At 47.5% G+C, this 14,926-nt stretch overlaps 1 protein-coding gene across 1 annotated transcript; it reads left to right on the plus strand.

The window, feature by feature from the left end:
* The first annotated feature begins 3,257 nt into the window (after positions 1–3,257).
* LOC119341640 (phospholipase A1-Ibeta2, chloroplastic-like) lies at positions 3,258–5,027 on the plus strand. The gene has a single exon (XM_037613511.1). It carries the CDS (start codon positions 3,317–3,319, stop codon positions 4,805–4,807), a length of 1,491 nt encoding a protein of 496 aa, XP_037469408.1. The 5' UTR covers positions 3,258–3,316; the 3' UTR covers positions 4,808–5,027.
* The last annotated feature ends 9,899 nt before the right edge of the window (positions 5,028–14,926 follow it).

Raw genomic sequence — 14,926 nt, forward strand, 5'->3', positions numbered from 1 at the left:
AACATGTGTACATGCACGTAGGTCTGGGTCTTGTATGCAGTACCTGTAGTGTCTGTCTCCCTCAGTATGTACGTGTATCTTAGGAGACAAGATACCGTTCGCACCCCTTGTACCTATATATATGTGCCTAGTGCACGATCAATCAATTATCGATGCACCAAATCATTCTCTACACTTTTCGATCCGAAGTGAAAGGATAGAGGGCCTTTTTCGTCGACCGATTTGTATGGACTTTGATTCATGCTATGATGGTTTCACCAAGGGGACATATGTCAGTGGCTTGTGGATCGCTTAGATTTCTTCAAGTTGTGGTTCAGCCATTCTTGTGCTTCATTTGACGGCACACACTCGTGGCATCCAACAACTCATCCCTGGTGCTTTGTTGGCCTTGTTGGTTGTATATGTTTTATCGGCTTGTATGAGGATTCCTTCGGCACCTCGTACCTTTTGGGCTTGTGAATTTATCTATAAAGAGGAACCAAAGCCTATTTCCAAATTAAAACTCATACTTACTATTCACTGTCCAACAAGATTTTAACAAGCAGAACAATTAGGCTGTTTTTAAGCAAGTTTTATCGTACTGTACATAGCTGAACTGGGAGCACGAGCATGATTCCAGATGAGGAGAATCCATCGGATGAATCCAGCAAACACACTGGCAGCATTGACCTAATTAAATCTAACTATTAGTACTAGTATATCCTAGCATACGCGTACCTCAAAACTCTGTCATTCCCACCTACGCTTCGATTAAAGAAATTGCATGGCTGCTAGCTAGGCTTGGTTGGAGCCTGATCTCAGATTCAAACCCTTTTTTAATTGCATGACCAATTCCAGCAGCTCCATCGTTGAGTGGACTAGTACGTGTATGCCTTACAAATGTCTCCTCCTTGTGTAGACAAGAATAACTTGTATGTTTGTCTAGGACCAGATCCATGTGAACAGTCCCTAAGACTATAGGCATAGTGCGAAGTCTTACTACTCTTCTTTGTCATAGTAATCAGATGGAACTAATGACTAGCTTAACAGTTAAAAGCAAGTTTTTCTTTTTCAATACAATTTATATTATCTTGCTCTTTGCATTGAGGATGCATATGCAAACCAGATTTATGAAGTCAAAACAAATTAAACTTTGTGCAAAAAATATTATAATTCCTTTCTGTCGGATGTAAATATCATTTCCGCATAGTCAAATAGATAAAATAAATAAAGTTGTAGCGAGGCCAACATTGATAAGCAAGCGAAGAGAAATGGAAACACCATAAACAAGACCCAAAAATGTGAGAAATGTTGCAAGGCGAAACATCGTGCTGTAGAGCATTAAAACAAAATTTATCATGTAGATGGATCAAATTATAAAAACACAATGGGTTAATTAATAGCTACTCATCATTTTATATGTAGATGTATTCTTATTAATTAATAGTCCCCAACTACTCTCTCACAAAGGAAAATTATGTTAATGAATAAATATTTTGATGTTTATGCAGACCAATAGGAAGCGAGATCAACCTTCCCGCTCCATTACTTGAATGAAACATGATACTCCCTCTGATCCATATTTATTATCGTTGTAGTTATACTAAAGCATTCAGTTCAATACAAGTAAAATGTGAGTTCAACTAATAAAAAAAGAGTTCATTTTGCACCTCAAGGCAGGCGCACGGCAAAACAAAAGTCAAAATGACTGGATGAGGCTTTAGTTAGATGGTTTTCATTTGGGTAAAATGCATAGCACCTCCGAGTAATTTTGGTATTGAATCAGATAGGATTAAATCGTGCATTTTAGGATAACGATGACCTGTCTGAGTCAACCCAAAAGTCTTCTTTTTTTTTGCAATTCAACCCAAAAAGTCCTAGGACACACCAATATAACCATGCAAAGGTTGGTGATTAGTATATAACACATTCCTATAGGTCAAAATTATGTAACGTATTGATACAAATATTTAAAAATGGTAAATATAATGGAAAAGGTTTGTGGATGTAATTAGTAGTACATGGTATTGTCTGACTAAAATTCATCTTGTTGTTTGTAGATCTTGAAAAGTAAAACCAAGAGCTATAGTCTTATCTCGCATTAGCTGGAAAGGTAGGGATGACATGGACGTGTAAGCAAAGAATTCACAGGAGACAGGGACCGAAAAGTACAATAGAAATTAGCAAAGGAGGTCCAGTAAGAACATGGAGACTTGCTTGCCAAGCAGCTAGGTTACATCTTCTAAAAAGTAATTGAGTAGAATTTGACTAGTGAATGAATCCCTGTCTAACAAGTAACAACCACCGTTGTTTACCGAATCTACACAAGATCACATAAAAAGGTGCATGGTGGAATGGTCTCGATTACCATAAGCCTAAACGTAAGGTAATCTGCAGTTTAACAACCATTTTATTAAAGGGGCTGAAACCCTAGTCATGTGGTAGCAGCCTCAAAACAACTTGTGGCTGCTCTCGTGTTATTGTCCTCTTAGACCCTAAAAGTTAGGGCATCTCTAACCTGGCTTATCAAACCGCCTATATACATCTCGACATGATAGTTCAGACAATTTTAGACCTTCATCATAATCCCTCGTTATTCGCGGACTGGCCTAGATGATCCGAAATCCCCTGATCCGTTCCTAAATCAATGGAGATATAGGTAGTCGAGGCGTGTTCGCCGACACTGCCAACTCAGCAAAGGATCATTCCAACCCCACCATGAACTCATTTTTCCATATATTTTTCCCCTTTCCTCTCATATATTCATTGGACAAAGGAACAGATAATCGAGGAATAGCATTGGATGACGGGCGCACCTCGCGGCCGACTGTCCGCGGACACATTCGCACGTGTCCATGAGCCTTTGAAGGTGTTCGAGGTGAGCCACCACATTAGATCGGCTGACTCGAAAACTAGAGCTGGGCCTAAATGGCTACTTTAACTCCTTCATCTCGCAAAGAATTTGATACTCGGACGATTCATGTTAAATGCAATACAATCTTACTGAAATATATTGTGACCGGTTTGGCAGATCATCTATTATTTAATAAAAGTTATAAAGATCAAATTAGTTGCATGTTTGAAATTATGTCAAAATCTAAGACGTATTGTTGTTCGAATCAGGACTGATAATGACTTGATGATGTGAGCGATCCTGATCATCGTAATAAACGAAGTTTCCGCGTTGACGCCAACATCGCCGGCGCCGCTATAAAAAGGCACTCGTGAGCTCATCGCTTCCGATCGCCTCTTCTTCCTCCTGGCTTCCGTATCTTGGACGTACGTACCCGACTTACTGTATGCCGCTCCGCTGGCCTCGACACCATTTTTGCCTTGCATGACCTCCGCAGCAGCGCCGCCAACATCGCTGCACCGCCCGGCGGTGAGCGCCACACACGCAGCCAGAGCGTCCGTCGCGGCGTCGAGCAACAGGGTGCACCTTGGTAACCTCGAGCACCTCTTCCGAAGCCGCGGTGCCGTCGAGAGCAGTGGGACCGCCGCGGCGCCTGTGCAGCCGGCACGGAGGAGGCAGCAGGCGCCGCTGCTGCGGCTACCGTCCTTCTTCAAGGGGGCCAAGGGCGACTTCGCCGTGGCCAAGGAGGAGCAGGTGGACTTGTCGCCGCGCCTGTTCCAGCCGGTGCCGCCCGACGGGCCGTCACCGCGTGGGGACATCGCGGCGTCGTGGCGGCGGCTGCACGGCGAGGACGGCTGGCGCGGCCTGCTTGACCCGCTGCACCCGGACCTCCGCCGCGAGATCGTCCGCTACGGGGAGTTCGTCGACGCCGCGTACGGCGCGTTCCTTTCCCAGCCCGACGCCACGCCGGGCGACATCGCTGCCCCCGTGCACGTCCCGCTCCAGGACGCGGCCTACCGCGTCACGGCGCCACTGTTCGCGACCTCCTCCGTGAGCTTCCCGCCCTGGCTCGCGCTTGCCGCGCCGTGCGCCGCGCAGCGCACGAGCCTCGTCGGGTACGTGGCCGTGTGCGACAGCCCCGCCGAGGTCCGACGTATGGGCCGGCGCGACATAGTCATCGCGCTCCGTGGCACCTGCACGGTCCTTGAGTGGGCCGAGAACTTCCGCGCCGGCCTCGTCCCGGCCACCGAAGCGGTCGACGCCGCAGCTTCGCCGGTCTCCGCCTCCGACGCAAAGGTGGAGTGCGGGTTCCGGAACCTTTACAAGACAGCCGGCGACGGTTCGCCGAGCTTGTCAGAAATGGTCGTCACCGAAGTACGCAGACTACTCAAAAAGTATGAGGGAGAGGAGGTGAGCATCACGGTGACGGGTCACAGCCTGGGGGCGGCGCTGGCGGTGCTGATCGCCGACGAGCTCGCGGGCCCCGGCGATGCGCCGAAGCCAGTGACGGTGTTTTCGTTCGGCGGGCCGAGGGTGGGGAACCGCGCGTTCGCGGAGCGCGTGGAGGCCCGGGGCGCGCGCGTGCTCCGCGTGGTGAACGCGAACGACGTCGTGCCGCACCTCCCGCCGCGCCCCGGCGGCCGGTGGTACGCTGACGTCGGACGCGAGCTCCGCCTTGACAGCCGCGCGTCCCCGTACCTCCGCCCCGATGCCGACGCAGCCTGCTGCCACGACCTGGAGGCGTACATCCACCTCGTCGACGGCTTCCTCAGCTCGCACTGCCCCTTCCGCGCCAACGCCAAGCGCAGCATTCTGCGGCTGCTCAAGAACCAGGGTGGCAACGTCAAGCAGCTCTACATCAGCAAGGCCATGGACATGCGCGTCCGGCTCGACGCCGGTGGCGTCGTTGACATGCCTGGCTCGCCGCTCAGCCGTCTCGGTGCGCCGAGCAACGTGCTTAAGTGCGTGCACTGAGGATGACGATGACGACGACGACGGACCGGTGGGAAATGTCGGCGGCACCGTGTTTGGTCTCTTGTTCAGGGGAAAGTATCCGGTGCACCGGCGCTTGTGGTGCTACCCACCGGACGCCCATAGCGCATTTAAAAATGTTCAAAAAAATCAGGAAAAAATTAGCACATTCATACAACATTGGTTCATGTTGTCGCAAAATTTCAACTTCAAATTTGAAACATTGCTCGAGGTATAAAAATCACAAAATTGGCACTGAATAGTACACAAGATAAGTTGGGCTTTAGATTTGGCCCATTAACACATTGATGCCAAATTTGTTATTTTTGTATCTCATGCAATGTTTAGAATTTTGATATGAATTTTTGCGACAACATAGGCCAATATTTTGCCAACGTGCTACATATTTTCTGATTTTTTAAAACATTTTTAGATGTGCTACGACATCCGGTGCACCGGTAGCACCACAAGCACCGGCGCACCAGATACTTTCCCCTTGTTCAGGGCGGGTAAAAGCAGCTGACTTTTGATATTCTTTTAGAATATATAGCCGGTCCTCAAGTTTTACCAAGTAAAGATGATGATGATGTGTTGCTTTGATCAGCAGACACAGAATTGGTGTGCACATCAAAGTCACAAGAAGACTTGTACAGCTCAAGATTTGTTGATTTATTGGTATTTATGTACAAAAACAGTGGTGGTGTCTTGTCTTACGTGTGAAAGGGCGATCCATCGGAGATCCCGCTGTCAGCGAATCTGCTAATGGATAATACTACCTCCAGATACATTCATCTCAGCGTCGAGTAATTTTGGACAGAGATAGTATGTTTATTTAAACCTGTCAATACAGATTTTTGTGATAAAACATTGATACTTGTCCTATATGATTTCATATTTGTGTGATAATTGTGTAAGAAATTGTCGGTTCCACTATTTGTATGATACCTCAAATCTCATTTGCATTTTGTGAGCAACTAGCATTGTAGTCCTTGAAAACACAAGGGCATCATCGTATGCAAACATTTTAATGTGTCGAAAGTATACAATATTGATTCCAGACTTATGAAACCCACCCCTCCCCCAGGTCATTAGCCTCTCCATTGCAAAACGTTCCTATAGGTATTCGTCGACCAATGATCATGTTAGTGCCTAATCATTCATCAGCCAAATTTGTTGTATGCCACCCCTGAGAGATTTTGTATGTTGGCAATATTTCTCATTCCCTAAGAGCAAAAGAAGGTAAGAGGCATTTTCTCATAGTCTATTTTTTAAGTCCCTAGACATGTCTTATAACTAGCATGTGTACTTAGAATAAATTTTGTGACAGACTCATAAGTGCAACTAGTGTGTTGATTTAAAAGTTGTGATATTGCTCCCTCCGTCCTAAAATAAATGTCTCAACTTTGTACTAACTCTGGTACAAAGTTGTACCAAGGTTGGGACACCTATTTTGGGACAGAGGGAGTATCTAGCCACAACTACAACGATATAGGACGCCGATAACTGCCACATGTGTGGTGTATATGACGACATGCGCCCACACACCGTGTGTGGTGTGAGCACGAGGCAGCCCACACGGGCTGTGTGTGGGCGGACATTAGAATTGACCACACGTGTGGGCGCGGCTACTTCGTGCCACACGCCAACAAGTACTACTCATCTTCACCCCGCGCGTGTGGCACGAAGCAAAAATGCTCACACGTTCTGGCGCAACTACGTTAGGTACACCGCGGGATGACGATTTAGTTGCCATCCTGGTTGGCAGATGTAGTTATCCGGGATGGCAAGTATAGTTGTAAAAGCATGACACCTCTATCTGTTTTGGTTAACTACAGTTGCCATGTCTAATTTATGGTAGTTGCCGCATGTAATCAAACCGTAGTTGCCGTGTGTGATTAACTACTTGCCACATATGGTCAAACAGTAGTTGTCATGTGTGTTTACGTAGTTGCCACATGTGGTCCAACTATAGTTGCTGTGTGTGATTAACTACTTGCCACATATGGTCAAACAATAGTTGGCATGTGTGTTTACCTAGTTGCCATCTGTAGTCCAACCATAGTTGCCATGTGTGTTTATCTGGTTACCACGTACGCGCAACTGCAGTTGTCGTTTAGCAAAAAATCACAGTTGCCATGTGTGTTTACCTAGTTGCCACGTTCGTCTAACTGCAGTTGCCATCTACAACATAGGAGTGTGGTGTGGGCGAAAAGTAGTTCGCTCACACGCGCATGAGCTAGATGGCTGGCTGTGTGGGCAGAAACTAGTTCGCCCACACAGCGCAGCTGGCAAACAACGTGGTGCGAGCATGTGGGCAAACTCTCCAACGCCCACACACCAGCCCCGTCCTACGTGGCACACAAAATCAACCTTTTCGTGCCAAGATTCGTGCAAAAGGCACTGGACGACGATCGAGGCGTGTGGACGAGTTGGGTAACGCCCACACGTGTGGGCGTTAGTGTTTTCGAAGATATATATTCCCCAGCAAAAAAAAGGAAGATATATTTGTTATGATCTCCTTAGATACAATCATGAAGATTTAACGGATAATTGTTTATGTACAATTATGCATATGAGATTTGTTTATGTACATTTATATGTGGTCTAAGAGACATGATCCGTTTAGGTACACTAATGTTGATCTAGTGGGTTATGACATATTTAAACACAATATGAAGATCTCAAAGTATGTGATCAACTCTGGGTTCATGTTATATTTGCTCGTACTTATGCGGGTAGCAATGGTGGTTCATACTCTAGTGTTTAATGTGGAGGGTCATCAATAAGATTGCCATGATGGGTTTCCTTCAAAATAGAATGCGATCAATATAGGTACTATGTTATGGATTTGACAGGTACTCATATCCATATTAATTGTCACTGCTTTAGTATAATTTTGTACAAAAGCAGCGACAATTAACATGCATCGGAGTGAATACTTGACTATAGTCTTGAACGTTAGGCTCTTCTCAATGCTTCACCTTGTACAGGTGCTGAGCCTTCCATGTAGGCAAAAAAATTATGATGTGGCAAGTTATCTAAGAGAAGAGAGATGGGTGTGGTGACCCAGGAAGAAACAATGCTAAGCGCGTGAACCTAGGCAAAACATTTAAATGAGGGAAGCCCATCAATACACAAAGAGTTTTAGTTGCTAAATCATTAAATGAAGCAAGTTTAGCTAACATAAGTTAAGAGGATGCTTGGATACATTTTAATCTCATGACTAAAAATAGTGGAACTAAAACTTGCTAGCCTCACCCATACTTGAATCCAAATACTAAAGAGACTAAAATCAAGTTAATGAGCATTTATTATCCTCCAAACCCTCTAATCCAAAACTCGCATGTGCTAAAGAAGAGGAGTTAAATGGGGAGAGAGAGGACTAATCCACATTTTAGTAGGGGTATCCCTGACTAAAAATTTTTAGTATCAAGACTAGTTTTAGCCCATCTTTAGTCAGTGCTGCTTGGAACTTTAGCCTCTTAAAAAGACTATTTTTAGTCAGACTAAAATAAGTCCCTTGAATCCAAGCACCCTCTAAGCACATATGCATTAGGGAGTATAGTTGTTAAGCTATTTAATATGCTTAGCACCTCATCTAAGTACCGATGCATTGACTACAGGACCCCACCTAATTACAAAATAGGGTAATTACAAAATCAAGAGAGAGATTAAGTATGCTTGACTACAGGACCCTACCTAATTAGCCGGCTCCAATGAGAGACCAGACTGCTGTCGTCATGCATGCAGTCATGCAAAGTACGTAAGTTCACTGACGACTAATCGTATATTAATTCTGGTATGAAACATTCCGTGTTTTCGCAAATGTTGTTTAGCAAGTTTGACAGGGAAGTAGTAGCTGTTGTGTGCCGTTTGTGTTGGGCACTACCAGTGCCAGTTGCGGCCAAATTTTGCCGCTGACTTGTTTCAGCCGGTCAAGCTCTTGGTTCGAGTTTAAATATCGGAAATCGGACTTGACTTGATGTATGCTCTGATAATTAGAGTCTGGAGTGCCTACTTAGCTCACCTAGATGTACTACGAGTCTTGTCTTTCTTTTTTTATCCTTGATTCAAAATATGTATAAATAGTAGGCTCAAAAGACACTCAATGATAGATCATTTTTATTTTATTTTTGCCTTAGAGTTTATATATATTAATAATCGAAAAAATATACTATGCACCACCGACGTACGTTACGCGCCTACGCGGTGGTGCAGTGCACGTATGAAACTGTTGCTCTCACGTTGACCTACCTCTGTGGACGCATATATTCCGATTGAAGTAATAAAATAGGAAAATAATCTAATCAACCATGTATGCATGAGAGAGATTATAATGCTTCTAGTTAGCGCATCAGTTCACTTTGGAAAATTAAGAGTGGTGCTACTAGACTCGACCGAGCACTTAGAATTGCGATGAATGCTGGAATCCCACCCGGCCGGCCGTTGTGGCATGGTAGCTACATCTTCTGGAAAACCAGAGGCGCGACTGCACGAATGGTTTCTTTCGAAATTGGAATGAATATATGTACTTAGCATGCAATTTTTAATGAAAGACAGCTGGACGTGTAGGCGTTAGGCCAACTCCAACGCGCAACCGAACAGACGCTCGGTTCGTCTGCTTTTCGTCCATTGAGGCATGAAAACGGACACCGCCGTCCGCTTGTAGTCTTGCAGCCGTTTAGTGCGTCCAACGGGTCAGACGCACCCCAAACGGTTCGCTTTTTTCGAACGCGAAAATGAAGAGTCAATTACGGTGATGGTGCTAGAACTTGACGTAAACGATCACTTTGATGTTAGAAGTTGCGGTGTATATTGAATTAGTGCAAAAACTTGGCTCGCACGTGCAAATACAATGCTTATCATGTCTGTATGCAAAATATGCGCTGACTAAGCGCTTGGGGCCCGCTGTCAGCCACTGGACCAGGGAGAAGTAGCGTATGGCGTGATGTTTTCAAAATCCCCCTCGAAATATATATATTTCACAAAAAATAGCTCAGTCGACATGGCATTCTTCACCTTTATGACCAGAGGGTCCCACTTGTAAAATTAAGAGGAAAAAGGTAACGCCCAGGTTTCAAACCTTCAACGACCGGCTAAAGAACAAATCTGTCTAACTACTGAGTTGTTCACATTACATTGTATGTTGTAGATAACAAAACTATATGTACTAGTAAGGTACACGTGCATTGCACGCATAAGATTTGGTAACCAAATTATGAATAAATATCGCACTATAGCATGTAAGTTTTGAGTCATATATGCATGATGTAAACATTCGTTTAATTCTTATAGTTTATTTCATTCAAAATCAATTAGTTTTTATAAAAAAAATCTATTTTATGATCCATGAAATTGTGCATTGTAAAGCATAAAGTAAAAACAAATAATGGCAATTCAACTAGAAAAAAAATTGGGCAATTATGATACGGAAGATTTTAGAACAAAGGAGAAGTACTTGTGTTTTGAGGTTTGTGAATTATGTTGAAGTTCAACCATGGAGTCTTCTAGATTGTACATGTGGCACAATCTGGTGGAATGCAGATGATATCCAACGGTCAGTAGTGCTCGGATTTGCCATCTCTGCACCGTCGGATTGGTTTCATCCAATGACCATCTTTCAAAATTATTCACACGCTATATAGGGGGTATAGATTACCTGGCCTTGGGCCGGGCCTAAAAAAGCCCATGGCAGAAAACTGAGGCCCGGGCCCTACCATCGGGCCTATTTTTCAAGCCCAAGCCCGACCCATCTGGTAAAAAGCCCTGAAAAGCCCTTAGGGCTTAGGGCCGTGGACCGGGCCTCTTCCTTAAAATGCCAATATGCTAAGGCCAAGCCCGTCCTGGCCCTACTGATGGGCTCAAAACTCAGGCCCAAGCCCGGCCCACGGGCAAGCCCCATCGGGCCTAGGCCCTGGATTTTAGGGCCGGTCTGGGTGGGCTGACAAGGCCGGGCCGGAGATGGCCAGGACTATATGTATGTAGCAGGGACGCACCTGAAGCTTACATGGGCTGCAGATATCGCGGCCCATTTTCCACGAGCTATTTTTTAACCTTTTGGTCGTGGGTTCGAGTCATGCACGAAGTGTTTTTCCTGTTAATTTTGCAGGCGGTACCAACTAGGCATAGAGGTGCAAAACGCCACATCCGCAGATACTTTTTCCCGAAAAATATATATTCATAGGGTTTTTTCAAAAAACCAGGCCACACACCCCTTCTTCGTGGTCCAGTGGCTAACAACAGACCCCACGTCCCTAGTCACCAAAGATTCTGTATACAAACGGGATAAGCACTATATTTGCACGGCCGAGTCAAGGTGTTGCACCACTTCAATGTACACCACAACTTCTAACACCAAAGTGACCATTTGCGGCAAGTTATAGAACCACAGGTGTAATTAGAAAATAAACCCCCAAAACATCAAGTAAACACTAAAAACAACTCGGAAATATTTCACACGGACATTAAAACGTCAACATTACTCAAGTTTGCACATTAATATAAACAAGGTAACTTAAAACCTTTAAAGAACATAAAAGGGTTGTCGCCGCCGCGGAGGCCGTCGTTGCCTGCCGTCTACTCCTCGTTGTCGTCCTCATCGCCGATGAGGTCTACGTATGGAGATGGCTGCCAAAGGTGGTTTGGCGGCCCCTGTCAGGCCGGAGCCGCCGGCTGTGCCGGCTGCGGTGGCGCCTGCACGACCTCTTCGCGCAGCGGGGATGGTGACCGCCTGCCGGCGTCCACCTCGGGCTTGCACAACACGGTCTTCGTCCAAGTCTAGGACTGCTCGACCAATGCCGGGTTCCATCCCGTTTGCTCCTCCATCGCCACCTCTGGCCGCGCCTCCTGCATGGCCTCCTCCTTGACGTACGCGTCGAGCTCGGGGAAGGCGACGTCGCGGGCCGCTGATAGGGCCAACATCTCCTCGATCCCCTCCCATTGGCGCTCGTCATGGTGTGGACGAACTCCTCCATCACCTGCCGCATCAGGTCCTCCTGCTCGAGGGGTGGCGGGGACGGCGACGGCGTAGGGGTGAGGCCGTGAACCTGCCTGCGGCCGAGCGGGCGCGCGGTGGTCAGCATGTGGCCACCATGGGCTCTGCGGACAGCTAACAAAGTAGAATTGCCGCCGGATGTTGTGCTCGTCACGGAGCCACGTATCCCCCAGTGGCGAGTCCACGACGTACCTCTAGTCATCGATGAGGTCCGGGGCAGGCGAGCGCAGCGACGATGGGTCTCCTCCCGGCGGGCACGGCCGCTCACGGGGACCGGCGGGACATGCACGCGATCCGCGATGAGGTGCCAGTTGTTGGGGAGGTGCACGTCACCCCACGGCAACAGCGTGCGCGTCTCCCAGTAGCGTTGGCACACCTCCGCCTTGACGTACGGCCACCGACGAGTTAGGGCGCCGCCTGACGCGATATGAAAGGCGGGCGATGGAGGTGGAGGTGGAGGCGGGGTAGGGGAGCGGCGATGGCGATCGGACGACGGCCCGGCCTCATGGTCATGCCTCGTCTTGCGGCCGGGGAACCATCGGCCCACCATTGTCGCCGGCGGAGAAGTGGATGAGGGCTAGGGTTTGTTTGTGTCGGGGCTCGAGGAGGCCAGACGGCCAGGAAGTGGAAACTGTGGACTGGCCGGTCCACGGCTTTCATATTAAGAAGGACGACGACCCTCCGCCCGTATCAATGACAGTCGGGTCCCGCCGCACGGACGCATTAATGTTGGGCGGTGGAGGTATGTGGGCGGCCGCCACGCGTCCCCGAGGCGGGCAAGGAGCAAGCGCGTGCCCGTCCGTTTGGCGTCCGTGTGGATGTAAACCAGACGCATATTTGTGTCGGAAATGGGGCGGGCCGGACGTCAAACGGACAAAATTTCATGATGCGACTGTGCGTTGGGCCGTGTGATCTGTCCGTTTTGGCTTAAACGGAGGCGGGCGGACAATATGGGTCGCCGTTGGAGTTGGCCTTAGGTGCACATTTCATATGCACCTTGGGTGACGTCAATCGTAGTTGGAGAAAAGATTTCCCTGCTTACTTTTCAGATCACAGGAAGGTTCATGGCAGCTAGCTAGGTACTACACATAATATTCTCACAAGACCAAGAAGAAGAGAAGTGATAGCTACGTTCCAACGCTGGGGCCAAGCAAGATCTATGCGCAAGCTCTGAGATCGAACCATATCACAAGCTAAACCCTCTAGTCCACAACATGGGAGTACGTAGATAATCTGGCATTTTGCTCTTAATTGATTGTTCTGCTCGCCGTCGCTGTGTCCCAAAGTGAGACACGGAGTTGAAGTCCAGAACACTTGGTCTCCCAGGGAAAAGTATGAGAAAAAAACCCTGAAAAATATCGAAAAGTCAGAGGTGCGAGATACACTCCACCACGTACGTGGAGAGTCCACAGTTGCCAACTGGGTAGGCAGGGGAGTCAAGTTTCCCTGTTCGAACTGCAGGCCCTGCGAAGTTTCCCGGGCAGAAAAAAACAGCCAGCAACTACAGCCAAAGTTGTTCAGTTTTGGATGTACTTCTACAGTCAACAATGTAATATGTCACGAAGATGATTGTACTTTAAACCACTCTGTACAGTCAGTTAGTATAAAACACGTCAGTGTATGACAGTAATAAGGCCGGCCGGTTTCTGCTTTTTGTGGAGTCTAACAGTTTTATTTTTATTTTCCTCTCTTCCATATGAGCAATTATCTTTGTGAGGCATGATGATGTGTTCACAAGGAGTGTTCATATTCTCGTGAAGAGTAGACTACCAAATTGGTTATTTAAGACTTTTTGTTCGTTTTTATTATCAGAAAGGGCAATATATTAATATTAAGATGATATCGACTACACCTGGTTTCTGTAATAGTACAAAATCGAGGCATCAAGGACGCACATAGTAAAAAGATTTTAAAAAAGAACAAGAGAAAACAAAGAAAGCCGATGTGGCCAACGACTAGCAACAGACAAGTTTCATCCACTTCTTTAATAGCACATGAAGCACGAGAAATGTTCTTCGGAAGCAACGTCTCAATAAATAAATAAAAATGTGAAAGGATGCATCGTTACCGTGTCTAACCACTGAGGATCAGATTTTGGATTTTCACCCAGAGAGCAGGCCTGGGCAGACTCCAAAGCAATACTTTCAACAAGGACACAACGCGTAAACAGTGCCATTGCTAGGTGCGACAATCAAAGGTAAGATCTAGGGTTTCCACCCCGAGGCCGAGACCCGATGCTCAAAGAGCACCACTCAGCCAAAGTCATCATGATCACCGCCACCCCCTTACCAAAGAAAACAATGTTGCGTGGCGGGGCAGACACCATGGTCACTGCAAAATGACATTCAAATTATTCCATGGCATACATGACCAAAGGCAGGTGCTCCTCTGCAAATCTCTGGCATGGACATCACCATGCGTTGAATCCATGCTTGTAAGACCTGTGATGATGTCGACAGTTTCAATTCACGTGCACATGATCCAGAGCCACCGCGGTGGAGGCCAACAGCAACAACGATAGCTCTGCAACAATTCGCCTCACTACTGCAACACTTCACGTCGTTGTCGGCGTAACGACAACGCCACCGCTGACAAACTGATCCCAAGACGCCGCCAACGGCTGACGACTAGATAAGGGCGCTGGAGACCCAACCCTGCTCCACGGGGCCATCTATGTTGGATGCTCCTGCCCATGCACTATCGCAACACGGTCACTACCTATAGTTTTCGATACCACCACCCCGGCGTCTAAGATCCATCAGGGTCATCGCATCGTCCTAGCCACCGCACAGTGTGATTAGAGCGCTCCCTGCATGGGAGAGCCAGCCCCGCTCTCGTTGTCGGTTGAGCGGGCTTTGCTCGCCGCTGTCCTCCGACTGCAGTGGCGATGGCTAGGGTTCACCCGAGCAAGACCCCCCCCCCCCCTCTATGAGTGGCCCGGGTGTGATGTGATGGTTATCAGATTTGCAGAAATGTAAGGACCTGAATGATCCCAAAGCTGGGGAGGTCTAGTTACCTTGGACATCCGCTTCCGCTCTCCGCTTCGCTGCGCCGCCGGCCATTCCGGCACCAGCGCCCACCCGCTCGCACCGGCTGCCACTCCGACACCGTCGCCCACCGTCTGATGG

The sequence above is a fragment of the Triticum dicoccoides genome, chromosome 7B (genome assembly GCF_002162155.2).
Source record: "Triticum dicoccoides isolate Atlit2015 ecotype Zavitan chromosome 7B, WEW_v2.0, whole genome shotgun sequence".
NCBI lineage: Eukaryota > Viridiplantae > Streptophyta > Magnoliopsida > Poales > Poaceae > Triticum > Triticum dicoccoides.